Source organism: Leucopleurus acutus (assembly GCF_964270905.1).
Source record: "Leucopleurus acutus genome assembly, chromosome: 16".
In the NCBI taxonomy this organism is placed as follows: Eukaryota; Metazoa; Chordata; class Mammalia; order Artiodactyla; family Delphinidae; genus Leucopleurus; species Leucopleurus acutus.
In genome coordinates, this window is record NC_139158.1 from 35,253,675 (window position 1) to 35,266,346 (window position 12,672).

The 12,672-nt window shown below is 57.0% G+C and overlaps 1 protein-coding gene across 2 annotated transcripts in view; it reads left to right on the top strand.

Moving 5' to 3' along the window:
* The window catches only part of LOC309973631 (coronin-7), a 54,219-nt gene that overhangs the window by 16,356 nt on the left and 25,191 nt on the right, over positions 1-12,672 (top strand). The window contains exons 5-7 of one of the 2 annotated variants that reach the window (XM_082857975.1): positions 3,310-3,360; positions 8,866-8,952; positions 9,394-9,476. In XM_082857975.1, the coding sequence (XP_082714101.1) occupies positions 3,310-3,360; positions 8,866-8,952; positions 9,394-9,476 (221 nt within the window). Of the gene's footprint in view, positions 1-3,309; positions 3,361-7,943; positions 8,111-8,865; positions 8,953-9,393; positions 9,477-12,672 lie in introns of those variants that run through there. The other variant, XM_082857976.1, reaches the window with a different exon arrangement.

Consider the following 12,672-nt stretch of genomic DNA (forward strand, 5'->3'; position numbering starts at 1 on the left):
CTTCCCTGGTGGCGCAGTGGTTGAGAGTCCGCCTGCCGATGCAGGGGACACGGGTTCGTGCCCCGGTCCGGGAGGATCCCACATGCTGCGGAGCAGCTGGGCCCGTCAGCCATGGCCGCTGAGCCTGCACGTCCGGAGCCTGGGCTCCGCAACGGGAGAGGCCACAACAGTGAGACGCCCGCGTACCGCAAAAAAAAAAAAAAAAAAAAGAAATCATTACCAAATTCAATGTCATGAAGTTTTTCCCCTATGTTTTCTTCTTGGAGTTTTATGGTTTGGGGTCTGAGCTATTTATTTTTTTTATCGCTGAACAATATTCCATTGTATGAATGTACCACAGTTTATTTATTCATTCACTTACTGAGGAACTTCTTGGCTGCTTCCAGTTTTTTGCAAGTGCTATAAACATTTATGTGGATATAAGTTTTTAACTTATTTGGGTAAATACTTAGGATATTAGGTAAATACAGTTGCTGAATCATGTAGTAAGAGTTTTTTTTTTTCTTTAAAGCTTTGTAAGAAACTTCCAGACTGTCTTCTAAAGTGGCCTTAATCATTTTGCATTCCCACCAGAAGTGTGAATGAGAGTTCCTGTTGCTCCGTATCCTCACCAGTATTTGGTGTTGTCAGTTTTTTTTTTTTTTTTTTTTTTTTTGCGGTATGTGGGCCTCTCACTGTTGTGGCCTCTCCCATTGCGGAGCACGGGCTCTGGACGCGCAGGCTCAGCGGCCATGGCTCACGGGCCCAGCCGCTCCGTGGCATGTGGGATCTTCCCGGACCAGGGCTCGAACCCATGTCCCCTGCTTCGGCAGGTGGACTCTCAACCACTGCGCCACCAGGGAAGCCCTGGTATTGTCAGTTTTTTGAAATTTAGGCATTCTAGTAGGTTTGTAGTGGTAGCTTATTGTTGTTTTAATTTACAGTTCCTTAATGAGATACAGTGTTAAGCATCTTTTCATGTTTTCATTTTTCATCTGTGTATCTTTTTTGGTGAGGTGTCCATTCTGATCTCTTGCCTATTTTTTAATTTTTTTTTCTTAGTTTTAAGTGTTCTTTGTGTTTTTTGGATATAAGTTCTTTCTCAGATATGTGCTTTGCAAATGTTTTCTCCCAGTCTGTGGCATGTCTTTATTTTCTTAACAGTGTCTTTTGCAGACCAGTAGTTTATAATTTTAATGAAGTCCAATTTATCAGTTTTTTCTTTCATAGGTCACACTTTTGGTATTGTATCTAATAGGTCATTGCCAAACCCAAGGTCACCTAGGTTTTCTCATATGCTATCTTCTAGAGGTTTTATAATAAAGGTTTGTGTTTTTATGTTTAAGACTATGATCCAGGGCTTCCCTGGTGGCACAGTGGTTGAGAGTCCGCCTGCCGATGCAGGGGACACGGGTTTGTGCCCCGGTCTGGGAAGATCCCACATGCCGCGGAGCGGCTGGGCCTGTGAGCCATGGCCGCTGAGCCTGCGCATCTGGAGCCTGTGCTCCGCAACGGGAGAGGCCACAACAGTGAGAGGCCTGCGTACCGCAAAAAAAAAAAAGACTATGATCCATTTTTAGTTGATTTTTGTGAAAGATGTAAAGTCTGTGTCTAGATTCATTTCTTTGCATGTGGATGCCCAGTTGTTCCAGCACCATTTGTTGAAAAGACTGTCTTTGCTCCATTGTATTGCCTTTGCTCCCTTGTCGAAGATCAGCTGGCTGTAGTTAAGGGGGTCTTCCTCTGGGCTCTCTGTTCTGTTCCATTGATCTATTTGTCTGTCTTTGTGCAGATCCACACCGTCCTGATTACTGTAGCTTTAGAATATAGCCGGGAAGCAGCAGTCCTCCACCTTTGTTCTTCTCCTTTATTTTGTGTTGACGATTCTGAGTCTTTTGCCTCTCCACATAAGCTTCATAATCAGTTTGTCGCTATTCACAAAACTTATTGGGATTGTATTGAATCTATAAGTCAAGTTGGGAAGAGCTGATATCTTGACAATATTGAGTATTCCTAACTGTGAACATGGAATATCTCTGCATTTGTTTAATTCTGTGATTTCTTTCAGCGGTTTTGTAGTATTCCTCATGTAGATCTTATACGTATTTTGTTAGTTTTTTTTTTTGGCTGTGCCGTGTGGCATGCAGGGTCTTAGTTCCCCGACCAGGGATTGAACCTGCGCCCCCTGCAGTGGAAGCATGGAGTCTTAACCACTGGACCACCAGGGAAGTCCCATTTTGTTAGATTTCTAGCTAAGTATTTCATTTTTGTGGGGTGCTGATGTAAATGGTATTGTGTTTTTAATTTCAAATTCCAATTGTTCATTGCTGGTTGATTGTTTTTTGAAATAAGAAAATATGAATCTGTGCTGATCGGAAAAAAGTGGAGCTGTACTAAGATGTAAAAAGGAAAAGCTGATCACCCCTTACCTGCCTCACCCCTGGTGCCAGCATTAAAACATGGCCCGTGCCTGTCAAGACCTTTCTCCTTACTCAGCAGACTTGCAAAACATACAGGAATGTGGTCAGACAAATGGAGTTTTTTACTTTTACCACAGTAGAATCACACCACACCGCGTAACTCTGCATCTTCCTTTTTGCAGTTAACAATTTATCATGGCCAAGCCTGTAAATAGTCAATGGATACAGATTCTGCCTCCTCTCCCCCAGTTCTTTATGCATGTACATTTGTGTACACTTTCACACTCACACACGCAGAGAGATTATTCCACAGAAAGAAAGCTGTTTATATAAGGTATGGGCATTTTGTTTTGGTATTTTTTTTCTTCTTTTTTCGTCTGTTCCCATCCCCACCCTCAGTCAGGTATTCTGAACCAGTAACTGTGTGCTGAGTGGTAGATGGATGTGCAAGCTTGCTGTCCTGGTTAGACGCCAAGTTAAGTGTAGAAATTATGTTGTCCTGTGAGCCCCTCTAGGCTGGGCTGAGCACAGGGCCGGACACATGTGTAGCGGCTGGGAACCTAGAGTTTGGTTCTGGTCCTCAGTTTCTCCATCTGTGAAGGGGTCATGGTGATAGCACGGCTTCATAAGGTGGTTGGAAAGATAGGGTGAGATCATGCGTGTCACATAGTAGGTGCTCCGGAAATGTGAACTCTTGTCACAGTCTTTGTTGTGGGTGATGGGCTGGAAAGGGGGCCTGCCCCCTGCTGTGAGAAGGAGGAACTGGGCTGGGGAGGGGTCGCCTGGTGCCTGATGCTCAACCTGTGTACTGGGTGTGGGACCATCAGAGCCTAGGGGTGGGGGAGATAGGCCCCCTCCCAGAGGACCTCCCCGGCCTAATTGTGCTGTTTTCTCCTCTCTGCTTTTCCAGGACAAGCAGTTGCGCATCTTTGACCCCAGAGCCAAGCCCGAGGCCTCCCAGGTGAGTTGTGTGGGCAGCGGAGCTGGATTGAGGCCCCAGCGGCTTCAGCAGGCGCGGGCAAGGGCAGCTCAGCCTCTGACACACAGATTCTGCCACGCCCCGTGCCCCTGGCCGAGGCCTGGCGGGTACGTGGGGGTCACCTGGGAGGTGGCTCGAGGCTCTTTCTGGGAAGCATGTTCTGGGTCTTGGGAGGATCCAGCTTTGATCACAGGGTGGGGGCAGCCAGGCCACCCACAGGCCTTCGGTGGAAGCATCCTGTGGCTTCAGGAAGCTAATTTGAGATTCCAACTTCCTCTCCTTTGAAACCCTCATCTCTACCCACCTTTCCTGGTACGGTCAGCGGAGGCCAGCCACAGAGGAGCCAAGAAGATCCAGCCCCCACCCTCTGCACCCCTCCAGGCCCTGGTGCTGGGGGGCTTGCCTGATCTGTGGGCCCCGGGCGCTGAGCGGGTTCGGTTTGTGTCTGGCTGTGCATGGGTGCATGTGGCCCTTTGAGTTCCAAACGAGGAGGCCAGGCGATGGGTTCATGCTGCAGGCATTGAGCCACTGGGGACTCGTTCATTCATTTGAGAACAACTTGGTGCCAGGCATAGAATGTTCTGTGGTGAACGAGACAGATACGGGGCAATTGCTGGGGGGCTCCTCTTGCTGGAGTGATTTAGTGCTTCCCTGAGGAGCTGGCTTGGGGCTGAGGCCTGAGTGCTGCTGTGGACGGCCTGGGGCGGGCTGAGCTTGTCCTAGGAGCCTGAGTCAGGGGCTTGTCACCTGTGCTTTGGGAGCCATTAGGGTTATAAGCCAACAGTGAAATGAGCGGATTTACATTTTTAAAAATTCTTCTAGAAGCTGAGGAGCCTTCTTTCCTGAGGAAGGTGCAGTTCAGGGTTCTGCTGCCAGCTCGTGGGCAGAGCTCCCCAGCGAGGCCCCAGGCCCAGCAGAGATGCCTCATCTCCATTTCTAGGACTTGTTCCCCACCCGGGGTCAAGGGTAATCCACCAGTCTAAACCCAAGCAGTAGTAGCGCACACAGACACACACACACAGACACACACAGACACACACACACACACACACACCTCCCCTTCATACAGCCAATTGCAGCTCTTTCCCAGGGCAGTGCAGTCAGCTCCACCTCTGACTGGCTGAAGACCAAGAGGAGGCCCCATCCTGGCAGGTGAACCAAGCCCAGCAGAAGTGGCTTTAGCTCCACCCTGGCCTTGCTTCCTCGAGGCTGGGTCTTGGTTCCTTGGTGTCGTCGCCCCTTGGCTGTGGTGGAGCTATGTGAGCCTCAGGGCAGCGTGAGCAGTGGGCCTCACTGTAGCTTTCTGTGTTAAATAACCTTCAGTCTTTGCCTGGAAAGGGGCCCCAGGCTCAGCTCGAGGAGGGAGACTGAGGCCCTCTCCCCGCAGCTTTCTCAGGTCACCCTCTCCTCCCCAGGGTCCAGGCCACAGCGCCCGGCACCTCCATTCCTGCCCCAGGTAGGCAGTGCCTCTGGCCAGCTCATCCAGCTGAACCCTTTCCTCCTTTCTCTCCTCCTCCTCCAGCAACTGGGGGCAGTCATGGTGCTGAGGTAGAGATGCAATGGCTGCCGTCCAAGGGCTCCAAGTTCAGAGAAGAGGGAGGGAGCCCCCCTGAAGGGGGTTTCTGGGCCGAGGAGACCCGGGAAGAGCGTGGGTGGCTCCCACCCCCTCCTAGCTCCTGGGACGCTGCCTGTGCTTGGCCGCTTGTGCGGGGGCAGCAGGACCTGGAATGCTGCCCTCTGCCTGGCCCTGCCCCCCACTTCCGCCAGGGCATCTGGCCCACACCTGGCTTCTATTAAGAAAACTGCTGCTGGCAGCCAGGGTCGGTGTGAGCCGAGGGGCCAGCTCGGGGGAGAGGCCTTCTGGGAGTGCCTTCTTCTGAGATCCTCCTTCCCCACTGGAGGGGGTACTGGTGGGGGTTGGGGAAGAAGGCACTGCCCTCCCTCCAGCTTCTGCCCTCCCTGCCCCACTGGCTGTCCCCATGGCCTGGGGGCTGGGCAGGGAGGCCTGGGGAGTCCTCCCTCCACTGTCTTTTTTGGGCCCTTCCTCTGGAGACTGGAGCTTGGAGCAGGGGATGCTTGGGCGGCTCCCTCCTGTTCACACCCTCTGCTTTGTTTTTAGGTTGCATTTATGACGGGTTATTATGTCCCAGGCTCTTGGCACGCACAATCTCCTTCCACTCTCCTGACCATCCTGTAAAGTCAGTCCTTTGGTTATTTTTTCCCCCAGGGTTTCACAGCTGAGTGGCAGAGGCAGGTTCGGTCCATCTGACTCCGGAGCCCCAGGCCTCTCCTGCCCCTTCACTGTGCCAGAGCCCCAGTGGGGGTGGCCGAGGCCCTGAAGCCATGGCCGTGCCAGGGAAGTAGAAGCCACAGCTGAGGGGGTACCCAGGGGTGGTGAGCTTTGACAGGCTGGTCCAGGGCAGGAGGGGGCCAGAGGACCTCTGGCGTGGACAGGCGGAACCGCTCCTTCCGACCACCCCGTGTCAGACAGGCCTGGGGGGCCAGCATCTGCAGCCCAGGACTGAGCCTGGCTGAGGAGGGGTGTGGGTGAGTGATGGGGGTCTTACCACCGGAGAAGGTCCCCTCACCCTAGGAAGGAGCCCAGGGCCGCTCTTCCAGTCGCCCTGCCCCACACAGGAAGCGTTGCTGTGGCGACAGGGGGGATTTGGCTTCACTGCAGCTGGAATGCTGGGTATGCGCCTACTCCTGGCGCCCCTGTACTGGGCAGGCGCGGCCTGGCCTCAGCCCCTCCTGTTCTCTCCTTGGGGCCAGGTGTGGGGGAGACATGGGGGTACCGAGGGGCTTCTCCACGAGCAGGACACCTAGCTGCCTGTAAGAGGGAAACCCCAAGGCCTGGCCTGTAGGCTCGGGATCACCATCAGCGGCTTCCTATGACAGGGCTCAGGTTCGGGTGGCAGGGTGCCTGGGTCCCAACTGCAGCCTCCCCTCTACCCCAGGAGAATGAGAATCCGGGGATTTGGAGGGAGGGCTCCTCCTCCCCGAGTCCCACTGAGGTCAGCAAAGAACTTGCCATTTTTGAAACTGAAAGTCACTCCAGTGATCTGGGGATAGAGGAATGGGGAGGGGGTCCTTGGCCTCCCCTCCAAGTTGCTGGGGCTTCCTCTGGCCCCTGGGGCAGACTGAGCTGGGTGTGCCCATGTTGGGTGCACTGGGCTCAGCCTAAGCTCTGACCTTGTCTCCACCTCCTGGGTGCCATGTCCTCTGAGACCCGAGGTGAGAGTGGAGAGCTGTGGGGCGAGCAGGACTCGCCAGCCCACAATGCCCTGCCCATCACTGCCTGGTTCCCCCAGTGTGAACTCGTCCAGGGAGGATTGCTGGAGACCCGAGGTGCCTGGGGGCAGCCAGCATCCTGGGCTCCTCCTGGTCTGGGCTCTGCTGCCTTCTGGCTGTGCCTGTCTCCTTGCCTGTCCTCCATCAGCTCCTCTTGTGCAGACAGAGAACAGTAACGGTTGGTGTAGGTGGCTGTCCTACTGGGTGACTTGGGGCAGATGGCTTCCTCTCTCTGGGCCTCTGGTTTCTCTGTGTGTGAAATAGGAAGGTGGAGACACGGGCCAAAGAATGTTCCATCCAAACCTGTGCCTCTGGATGAAAAACGCTCCCTCGCTGTCCACAGGCCCTGTAGACCCTGCTCCGCCTCCTCCTCTCCCCCGACCCCGCTGCCAGCTCTGCCGGCCTTTTCGCTCTCCGAGACCCCGACTCTTCACAGATGCTGGTCCCCACCACTGGCTCACGCCTGCCAATCCTTCACATCTTAAGTGTTACCCTAAATCCACTGCCCTCAATTATACTCTATTGTACCCTGTTATCATGCTTCTAAAAAATGCACATTGATGTGTGCCGGACACAACCCTGAGCGCTTCGCCCTCCACAGTGGGTCCATCATGGTGCTCTTTGTGTGGGTAAGGACACTGAGGCACATCCTGGGACGAGGCTGTTGGTGGCTTGGCTTTCACCCAGCCAGTCTGACTCCAAAGCTCGCACCCCTAACCCCCGACTTACAGCAACTCGCTGACATAGTTATTTCTGTTTGGTTCACATCTGCCTTTCAACCTGTACGTTCTATGAGTTTGCGGACCTGTACGTTCTATGAGTTTGCGGACCCTTTCTATGAGTTTGCGGACCATGTCCCCAGTGCCTAGTGTCACATGCAACTCAAATATTCATATTATGAAAGAAAAAGTGAGTGAGCAGCCCTGCTTCACCCCGGACGTGACCATCCATCTGAGATGTGTTCGGCCCCACTGCCAGCTCCCAGCAGAGTACCTGGCCAGGAGGAGGCCTGCACGGCTGTTGAATGAATGAATGGTGTGCTAACGTAGTGCGAGCCGTCTGGTGCTCCTTACGTGGGATGTTTGCACACCGATGAGAGGGCGAGAGCCCATGTGACACTTCTGATTGACCCTGGGGTGTTGGTGGCGGAGCTGACCCTTGCCCTGACCCCACAGCCCATCTTGCGTAAAGAGAGGGATGTTGGGCCCTAGTTCTCAGGCTCCAGCCCTGACTTCCTGTGCCGACTACAGCCGGGTGGGAAGGAAGCAGTGAGAAAAGCCCCTTGAATGACACGGAGCCGTTTCCGATGGTCTCCCACGCTGGGGTCGGCTTCCGCGGGCTGGGGAGGGGGCGCGGGGCCAGCTCCTCACAGCCGCCTGGCTCCCTCATTCATTCCCAAGGAGATCGTGGGAAGCTGGGAGGAAGCTGGCCACAGTTTGGGGTGAGCTAATTTTGGTAACAGGGTCTTTGGTCTCAGGCTCCAGGGGCCAGGGTGACTGGGAGGGAGCTGTTTGCATTTCCTCTGGCCCCCTCAGCTCCCCCCTGCTTGGGCCCGGGGGACAGGGCCGCCTGCGGTTTGAACTCATCTCTCCTCCCAGGGGCCCAGCAAACCTTCCTGCTGGCAGCTCCAGTACCACGGGAGGGCCAAGAGGGGCACTCTTCTGCCCTCTCCAGGGACTGTTCCCCATGCTTGGCACCAGGCCTTCTCCCTGGCCCCCTGGCAGCGTCAAGAGGCAACAGTAATACTCGTAATCCCTTGATTTGCACGGCGCTTTGTGGCTGGCCTGTTCCTATCACATGTGGTCTCAGTTGATCCTCGCAACAGTCCTGGGAAGTAGGCAGCCCAGGCCACGAGCAAGGAAAATGAAGTTCCGAGAGGGCACTGGGGTCCTCAGAGCCCGAGGATGGTGACCAGCAGCCAAGTGCCTCCCCCTGGACACCTGCAGAGGCAAGGACGTGCCGCCGTCCTGAGCCCCATCACCGCAGCAAGAGGGGCCTGGCCATGAGCAGAACAGCCCGACAGGCCCCTTACAAGGAGGGAGACTGAGCCCAAGCTTCGTGGCCAAGTAGGCCCTCTGGGTGCAGAGCTGTCCCCAGCTGACCCCTCCTACCCTCTGGAGGGCTCTCAGGTGGGTGCCCCCCCCCACCAAGGAGCCCCCCAAGGCTCAACTCAGTGCCATCTTTTTCCTCCTCCAGAGCACGTGGGCCCATGAGAACAGCAGGGATGGCCGGCTGGTGTGGACAGGCATCCAGGAGCACCTTGTGTCCACCGGTTTCAACAAGGTAGGTCTCCTCCCAGAGGAGTAGGGCATCCACACCAAGAGGGCGGGGACGAGGCCCACTGGGGGGGGGGGGCTGGGGCCAGCTCCAGACCCGTCCATATACGGCCCTGTGTGCAGCCGGGTCTCAGAGCCCCAGGGGACCAACGGCTGTTGAAAACGGGCAGATTCCATCTGCAATAGCTAAGCCTGACCCTGGGAACTGCGGTGGGCCCCCCCAGGGACCAGAGTCCACAGAGGGAACCGCCCCTTGTCCCTTGTCACCTAAGGGTTCTTAAAGGGGCAGGACATGAAAACCCAAACTCTCCCTCCCTGGCATGATTTACCCCCCCCCACCCCACCGAATGCTCTGCTCTGGGGCGAGTGCTCCCGTGCCAGGCTGTGTCCTTAGTCCCTGGGTTCCGGGCTGGGCCCCTCTGAGCCCCTCTTTGCCCCCTCCCTGCAGATGCATGAGCGTGAAGTGAAGCTCTGGGACACCCGGCTCTTCTCCAGCGCCTGCACCTCCTTCACCCTGGACACCTCTCCCAGGTAGGAGTGGCTGGCGTGTTGGAATGGCTGGGGACGTTGAGGGCCCAGTGATGTCTGTAAGTGCACACTGCTGGTTGTGGGGCAGGCTTCTGCCCGGGGGCTTGTGCTGGTGTGTTTTGGCATTTGGGGAGGGGACTGTGACTCGGCGGTGCGGGGACAGGGAGTCTGGGGATGCGCTTGATTTTGCTGTGAGTGTTCTGGTGGAGCCAAAGACTGAAGAAACTGAGGCTACGATCATGAGGTGGCCGCAGGGTGACGTGGGGTCAGGTGGGCTGGCAGGTCTGGAGGCTCCAGTGCAGGACGGAGGCAGGCCTCGGACCTGCAATTTCTGTGAGACCTCAGCCCTGGCCACATGCTTGTCACTGGTGGTCCTGGGCGGGTTGGGGGGTGCAGGCAGCCTGGAGGTACAAGTGCACCTCATCCTTCCACCCTCCTGGAAGCGTGTGCAAGAGGGTTTATGGTGGTGCCCCACGGGGTCCTGGCCCAGCCAGCTCTGTGCAGGGGCAACCCACGCACCAGGATGCCCGCTGAGGAGATGAGGTACAGGAGGCTGGAGGACTGCAGCCCGGCTGGTGCAGGAGGTGGTGGGACCTGGTTCCTGTTCAGCTGTGACTCTTGGGGCGGCTTGCTGAACACCCCACCCAGGCAGGGACCTGGGAGGTCAGAGCCAGGATGGGGCCTTGGTCCTTGGATATCCATTCAGCCCCTTCCTCTTCCGTTTTACAACTAGGGAAACTGAGTCATAGAGGGCGTGGTGACCTGTCCAAGCTCTGGGAGCAGTGAGGGCCGTGTCTGGGGCACGCAGGGCTGAGTGCCGTAAGAGCTCCTGCCAGGGCGACCCCGCTGAGAGCCCCCAGAGAAGGGGAAACCGTCAGGGTGGCACTCCCATCCTGTCTCACAACCCAGGGAAAGCCTGGGGTGCTGAAAAGGCCCAATTTGCAGATGAGGGAGGCAAGGCTGAGTGAGATCCCATAGCAGTAGGTGTGAGGCCTCTGTCTGCTCTTGGCCCTGGGGATACAGTGGGATGTTACCAGGGTCCCCCTGCGCTGGAGGAATCAGGGCCCCCAGGCCTTCTGGCTTCATGTCCAGCAACCCCTCCCCCAGCCCTCATGCTGCACTGATATCTTGTCCTCCACGCCTACCCAGGCCAGACAGCCCCTTCCCTATGGGGCCCCCCAGCAGAGGGAGGGAACTGGCCCAGCCCGGAAAAGGGAGCCAGCACTACCGTCAAATGCTCCTCTCCCCACCACTTCCTGCCTTCCAGACTCCGCCCCATCTGTGCTGGCCCCACCCCCACCCCAGGAGCAGCCCCTGCCCAGCCCCAGTGTGGCCCCTGGGGGAGTTAATGATGCCCAGACCCCATGGTGCCACTGGCCAAGGCTGACCCTGTAATTATAGCAGTTAAGAATAGCCTCGCAGGGCCAGCGAGGCCTGGAATTTCTCAAATCACTCCCAGATGGGCGGCCAGGCCAGTGTCCCGCCCCCTTCATCCCCCAGTCCTGGCCACTGCCCCACTGGGCCCACGCCCTTGGCAAAGGAGCTGGGACTCTCCAGCCCTCTACAAAGCTGGTGGATGCCAGGGATGCGTGCCAGCCTCCAGGCTGGCCTGAGAGGTGGTGGGTCCCCTACCCCCAGGCTCCCCAGAAGCCAGAACCCCTCAGAAGCCCCCTGGGGTGTTGGGGGCTGCTGAGTGAACTGGACTGAAGGTAGGAAGTGTGCAGGGTGTCAGCTGTGGGCACGGCATGGGTCTCCACCGCACCCGCTCAGTTTCTTTTCTATTTTACAGATTTTCCATCTCCATTTGGGCAGAACAGTATGAACTCTTATAAGAGCTATAGGGGGCCAGGGGTCAGGTACATGCCCCTCCCCATCCTCTCCCAGGGAGGACCCAGGGCCCCACCCTCCCAGGGGCCTCTGTCTCTGCTCCCATCTGTGCCCTTCCCCTGCTCATATGTGTTGTTTGTGGAGCATACCTCCCCACGTGGGACGCGCAGGGCAGCAGGTCCTATATGTAAAGCTGGGCTCGGGCAGCAGGTCCACAGATGGCTGCCCTGTACTTCCTGTGCTGGGTGGAGGTGGGGGGTTACCGGCAGGGCCTGGGCTAACGGAGCAGCTCGTGCTCCGGTCCAGGAGACACAGAAACACCACCACCTGTCTCGGGTGCCCTGCTCCTGGGCTGGGTGAATGGTCAGCAGTATCGGCCCTGAGCTGAAGGCAGATGGAGATTTTTCTCCACACGTTACCAAAGAATAAAAGCTGAAGCCAGAGAAATCGATCTTCTCTTGAGGTCGCCCTGGCAGCAAGCCTCACAGGGTCGACGCTGGGAGTCTGTTCTGCTTCTTCACACTGAGGTGTCCACCTCTGGCCAGAGGCACTGGCCCTACATCCCAGCGAGTTCCCTGGAGGTTGGGAACCCCCTCCCTGCCTGCCTTTTGCGGCTCTCAGTAGCCCCTCCCCTCTCCTGGAGGGCCAAGCCCTCCCCGCAAGGCTGGTACCCCCACCTCCTGGGCCAGGGAGCAGGTGTTGGGATCCGTCCCTGCCTGCTGTGAGCAAGCTGCTGTCTTACCGTTTCCGGCCTGTGATTCTCTTCTGTAGAGGGATCACTGGACGTGAAATGGGAGCATGTGTAGCCCGCGTGGCACAGGGCCTGTGGCAGCGAGGACCCAGCAGTTGGGGGCTGGCGTCTCCCCACAGCAGGATCACCCTGGGTAGTGGCTGTATCTTGGCTTGGTCCCCGACTCGTTCCCTGGCCCTCTCTTCGTCCCCCGGCCCCTCATCTGATGGGATGCCCGAAGACCTTTTCTGGGAGGGCTGGCGTGAGCGCTCAGGCCCCTTTCTGTGGGCCCCACCACTCACCCCGCCCCTGCGGCCCCACTAGCCAGGTTTAGCTTTGCAGCGAAAACATTCATTCAGCAGCCACTGTGTTTAGCAGCAGCCCATAGACCCACAATGGCCCCTTTGACGGGGCCGCCAGAGGGGAGGGCAGGCCTCGCCAGAGCCATTCCCCTAATGGGACCCAGGCCCATAGGAAATCCACCTGGGCTGCTGCCTCCGCTGCCTCAGGAAGAAGGGGCCCCACCCAGGCCCGCTGCCACCACTCTCTGCCCACCATGACCCACCTCCTCCCTTCTCATGCCAGAACCCTCAGCAGCCGATAATTGAATCCAGAGCCTTGTGTGGCCGGGCCTGACTCTGC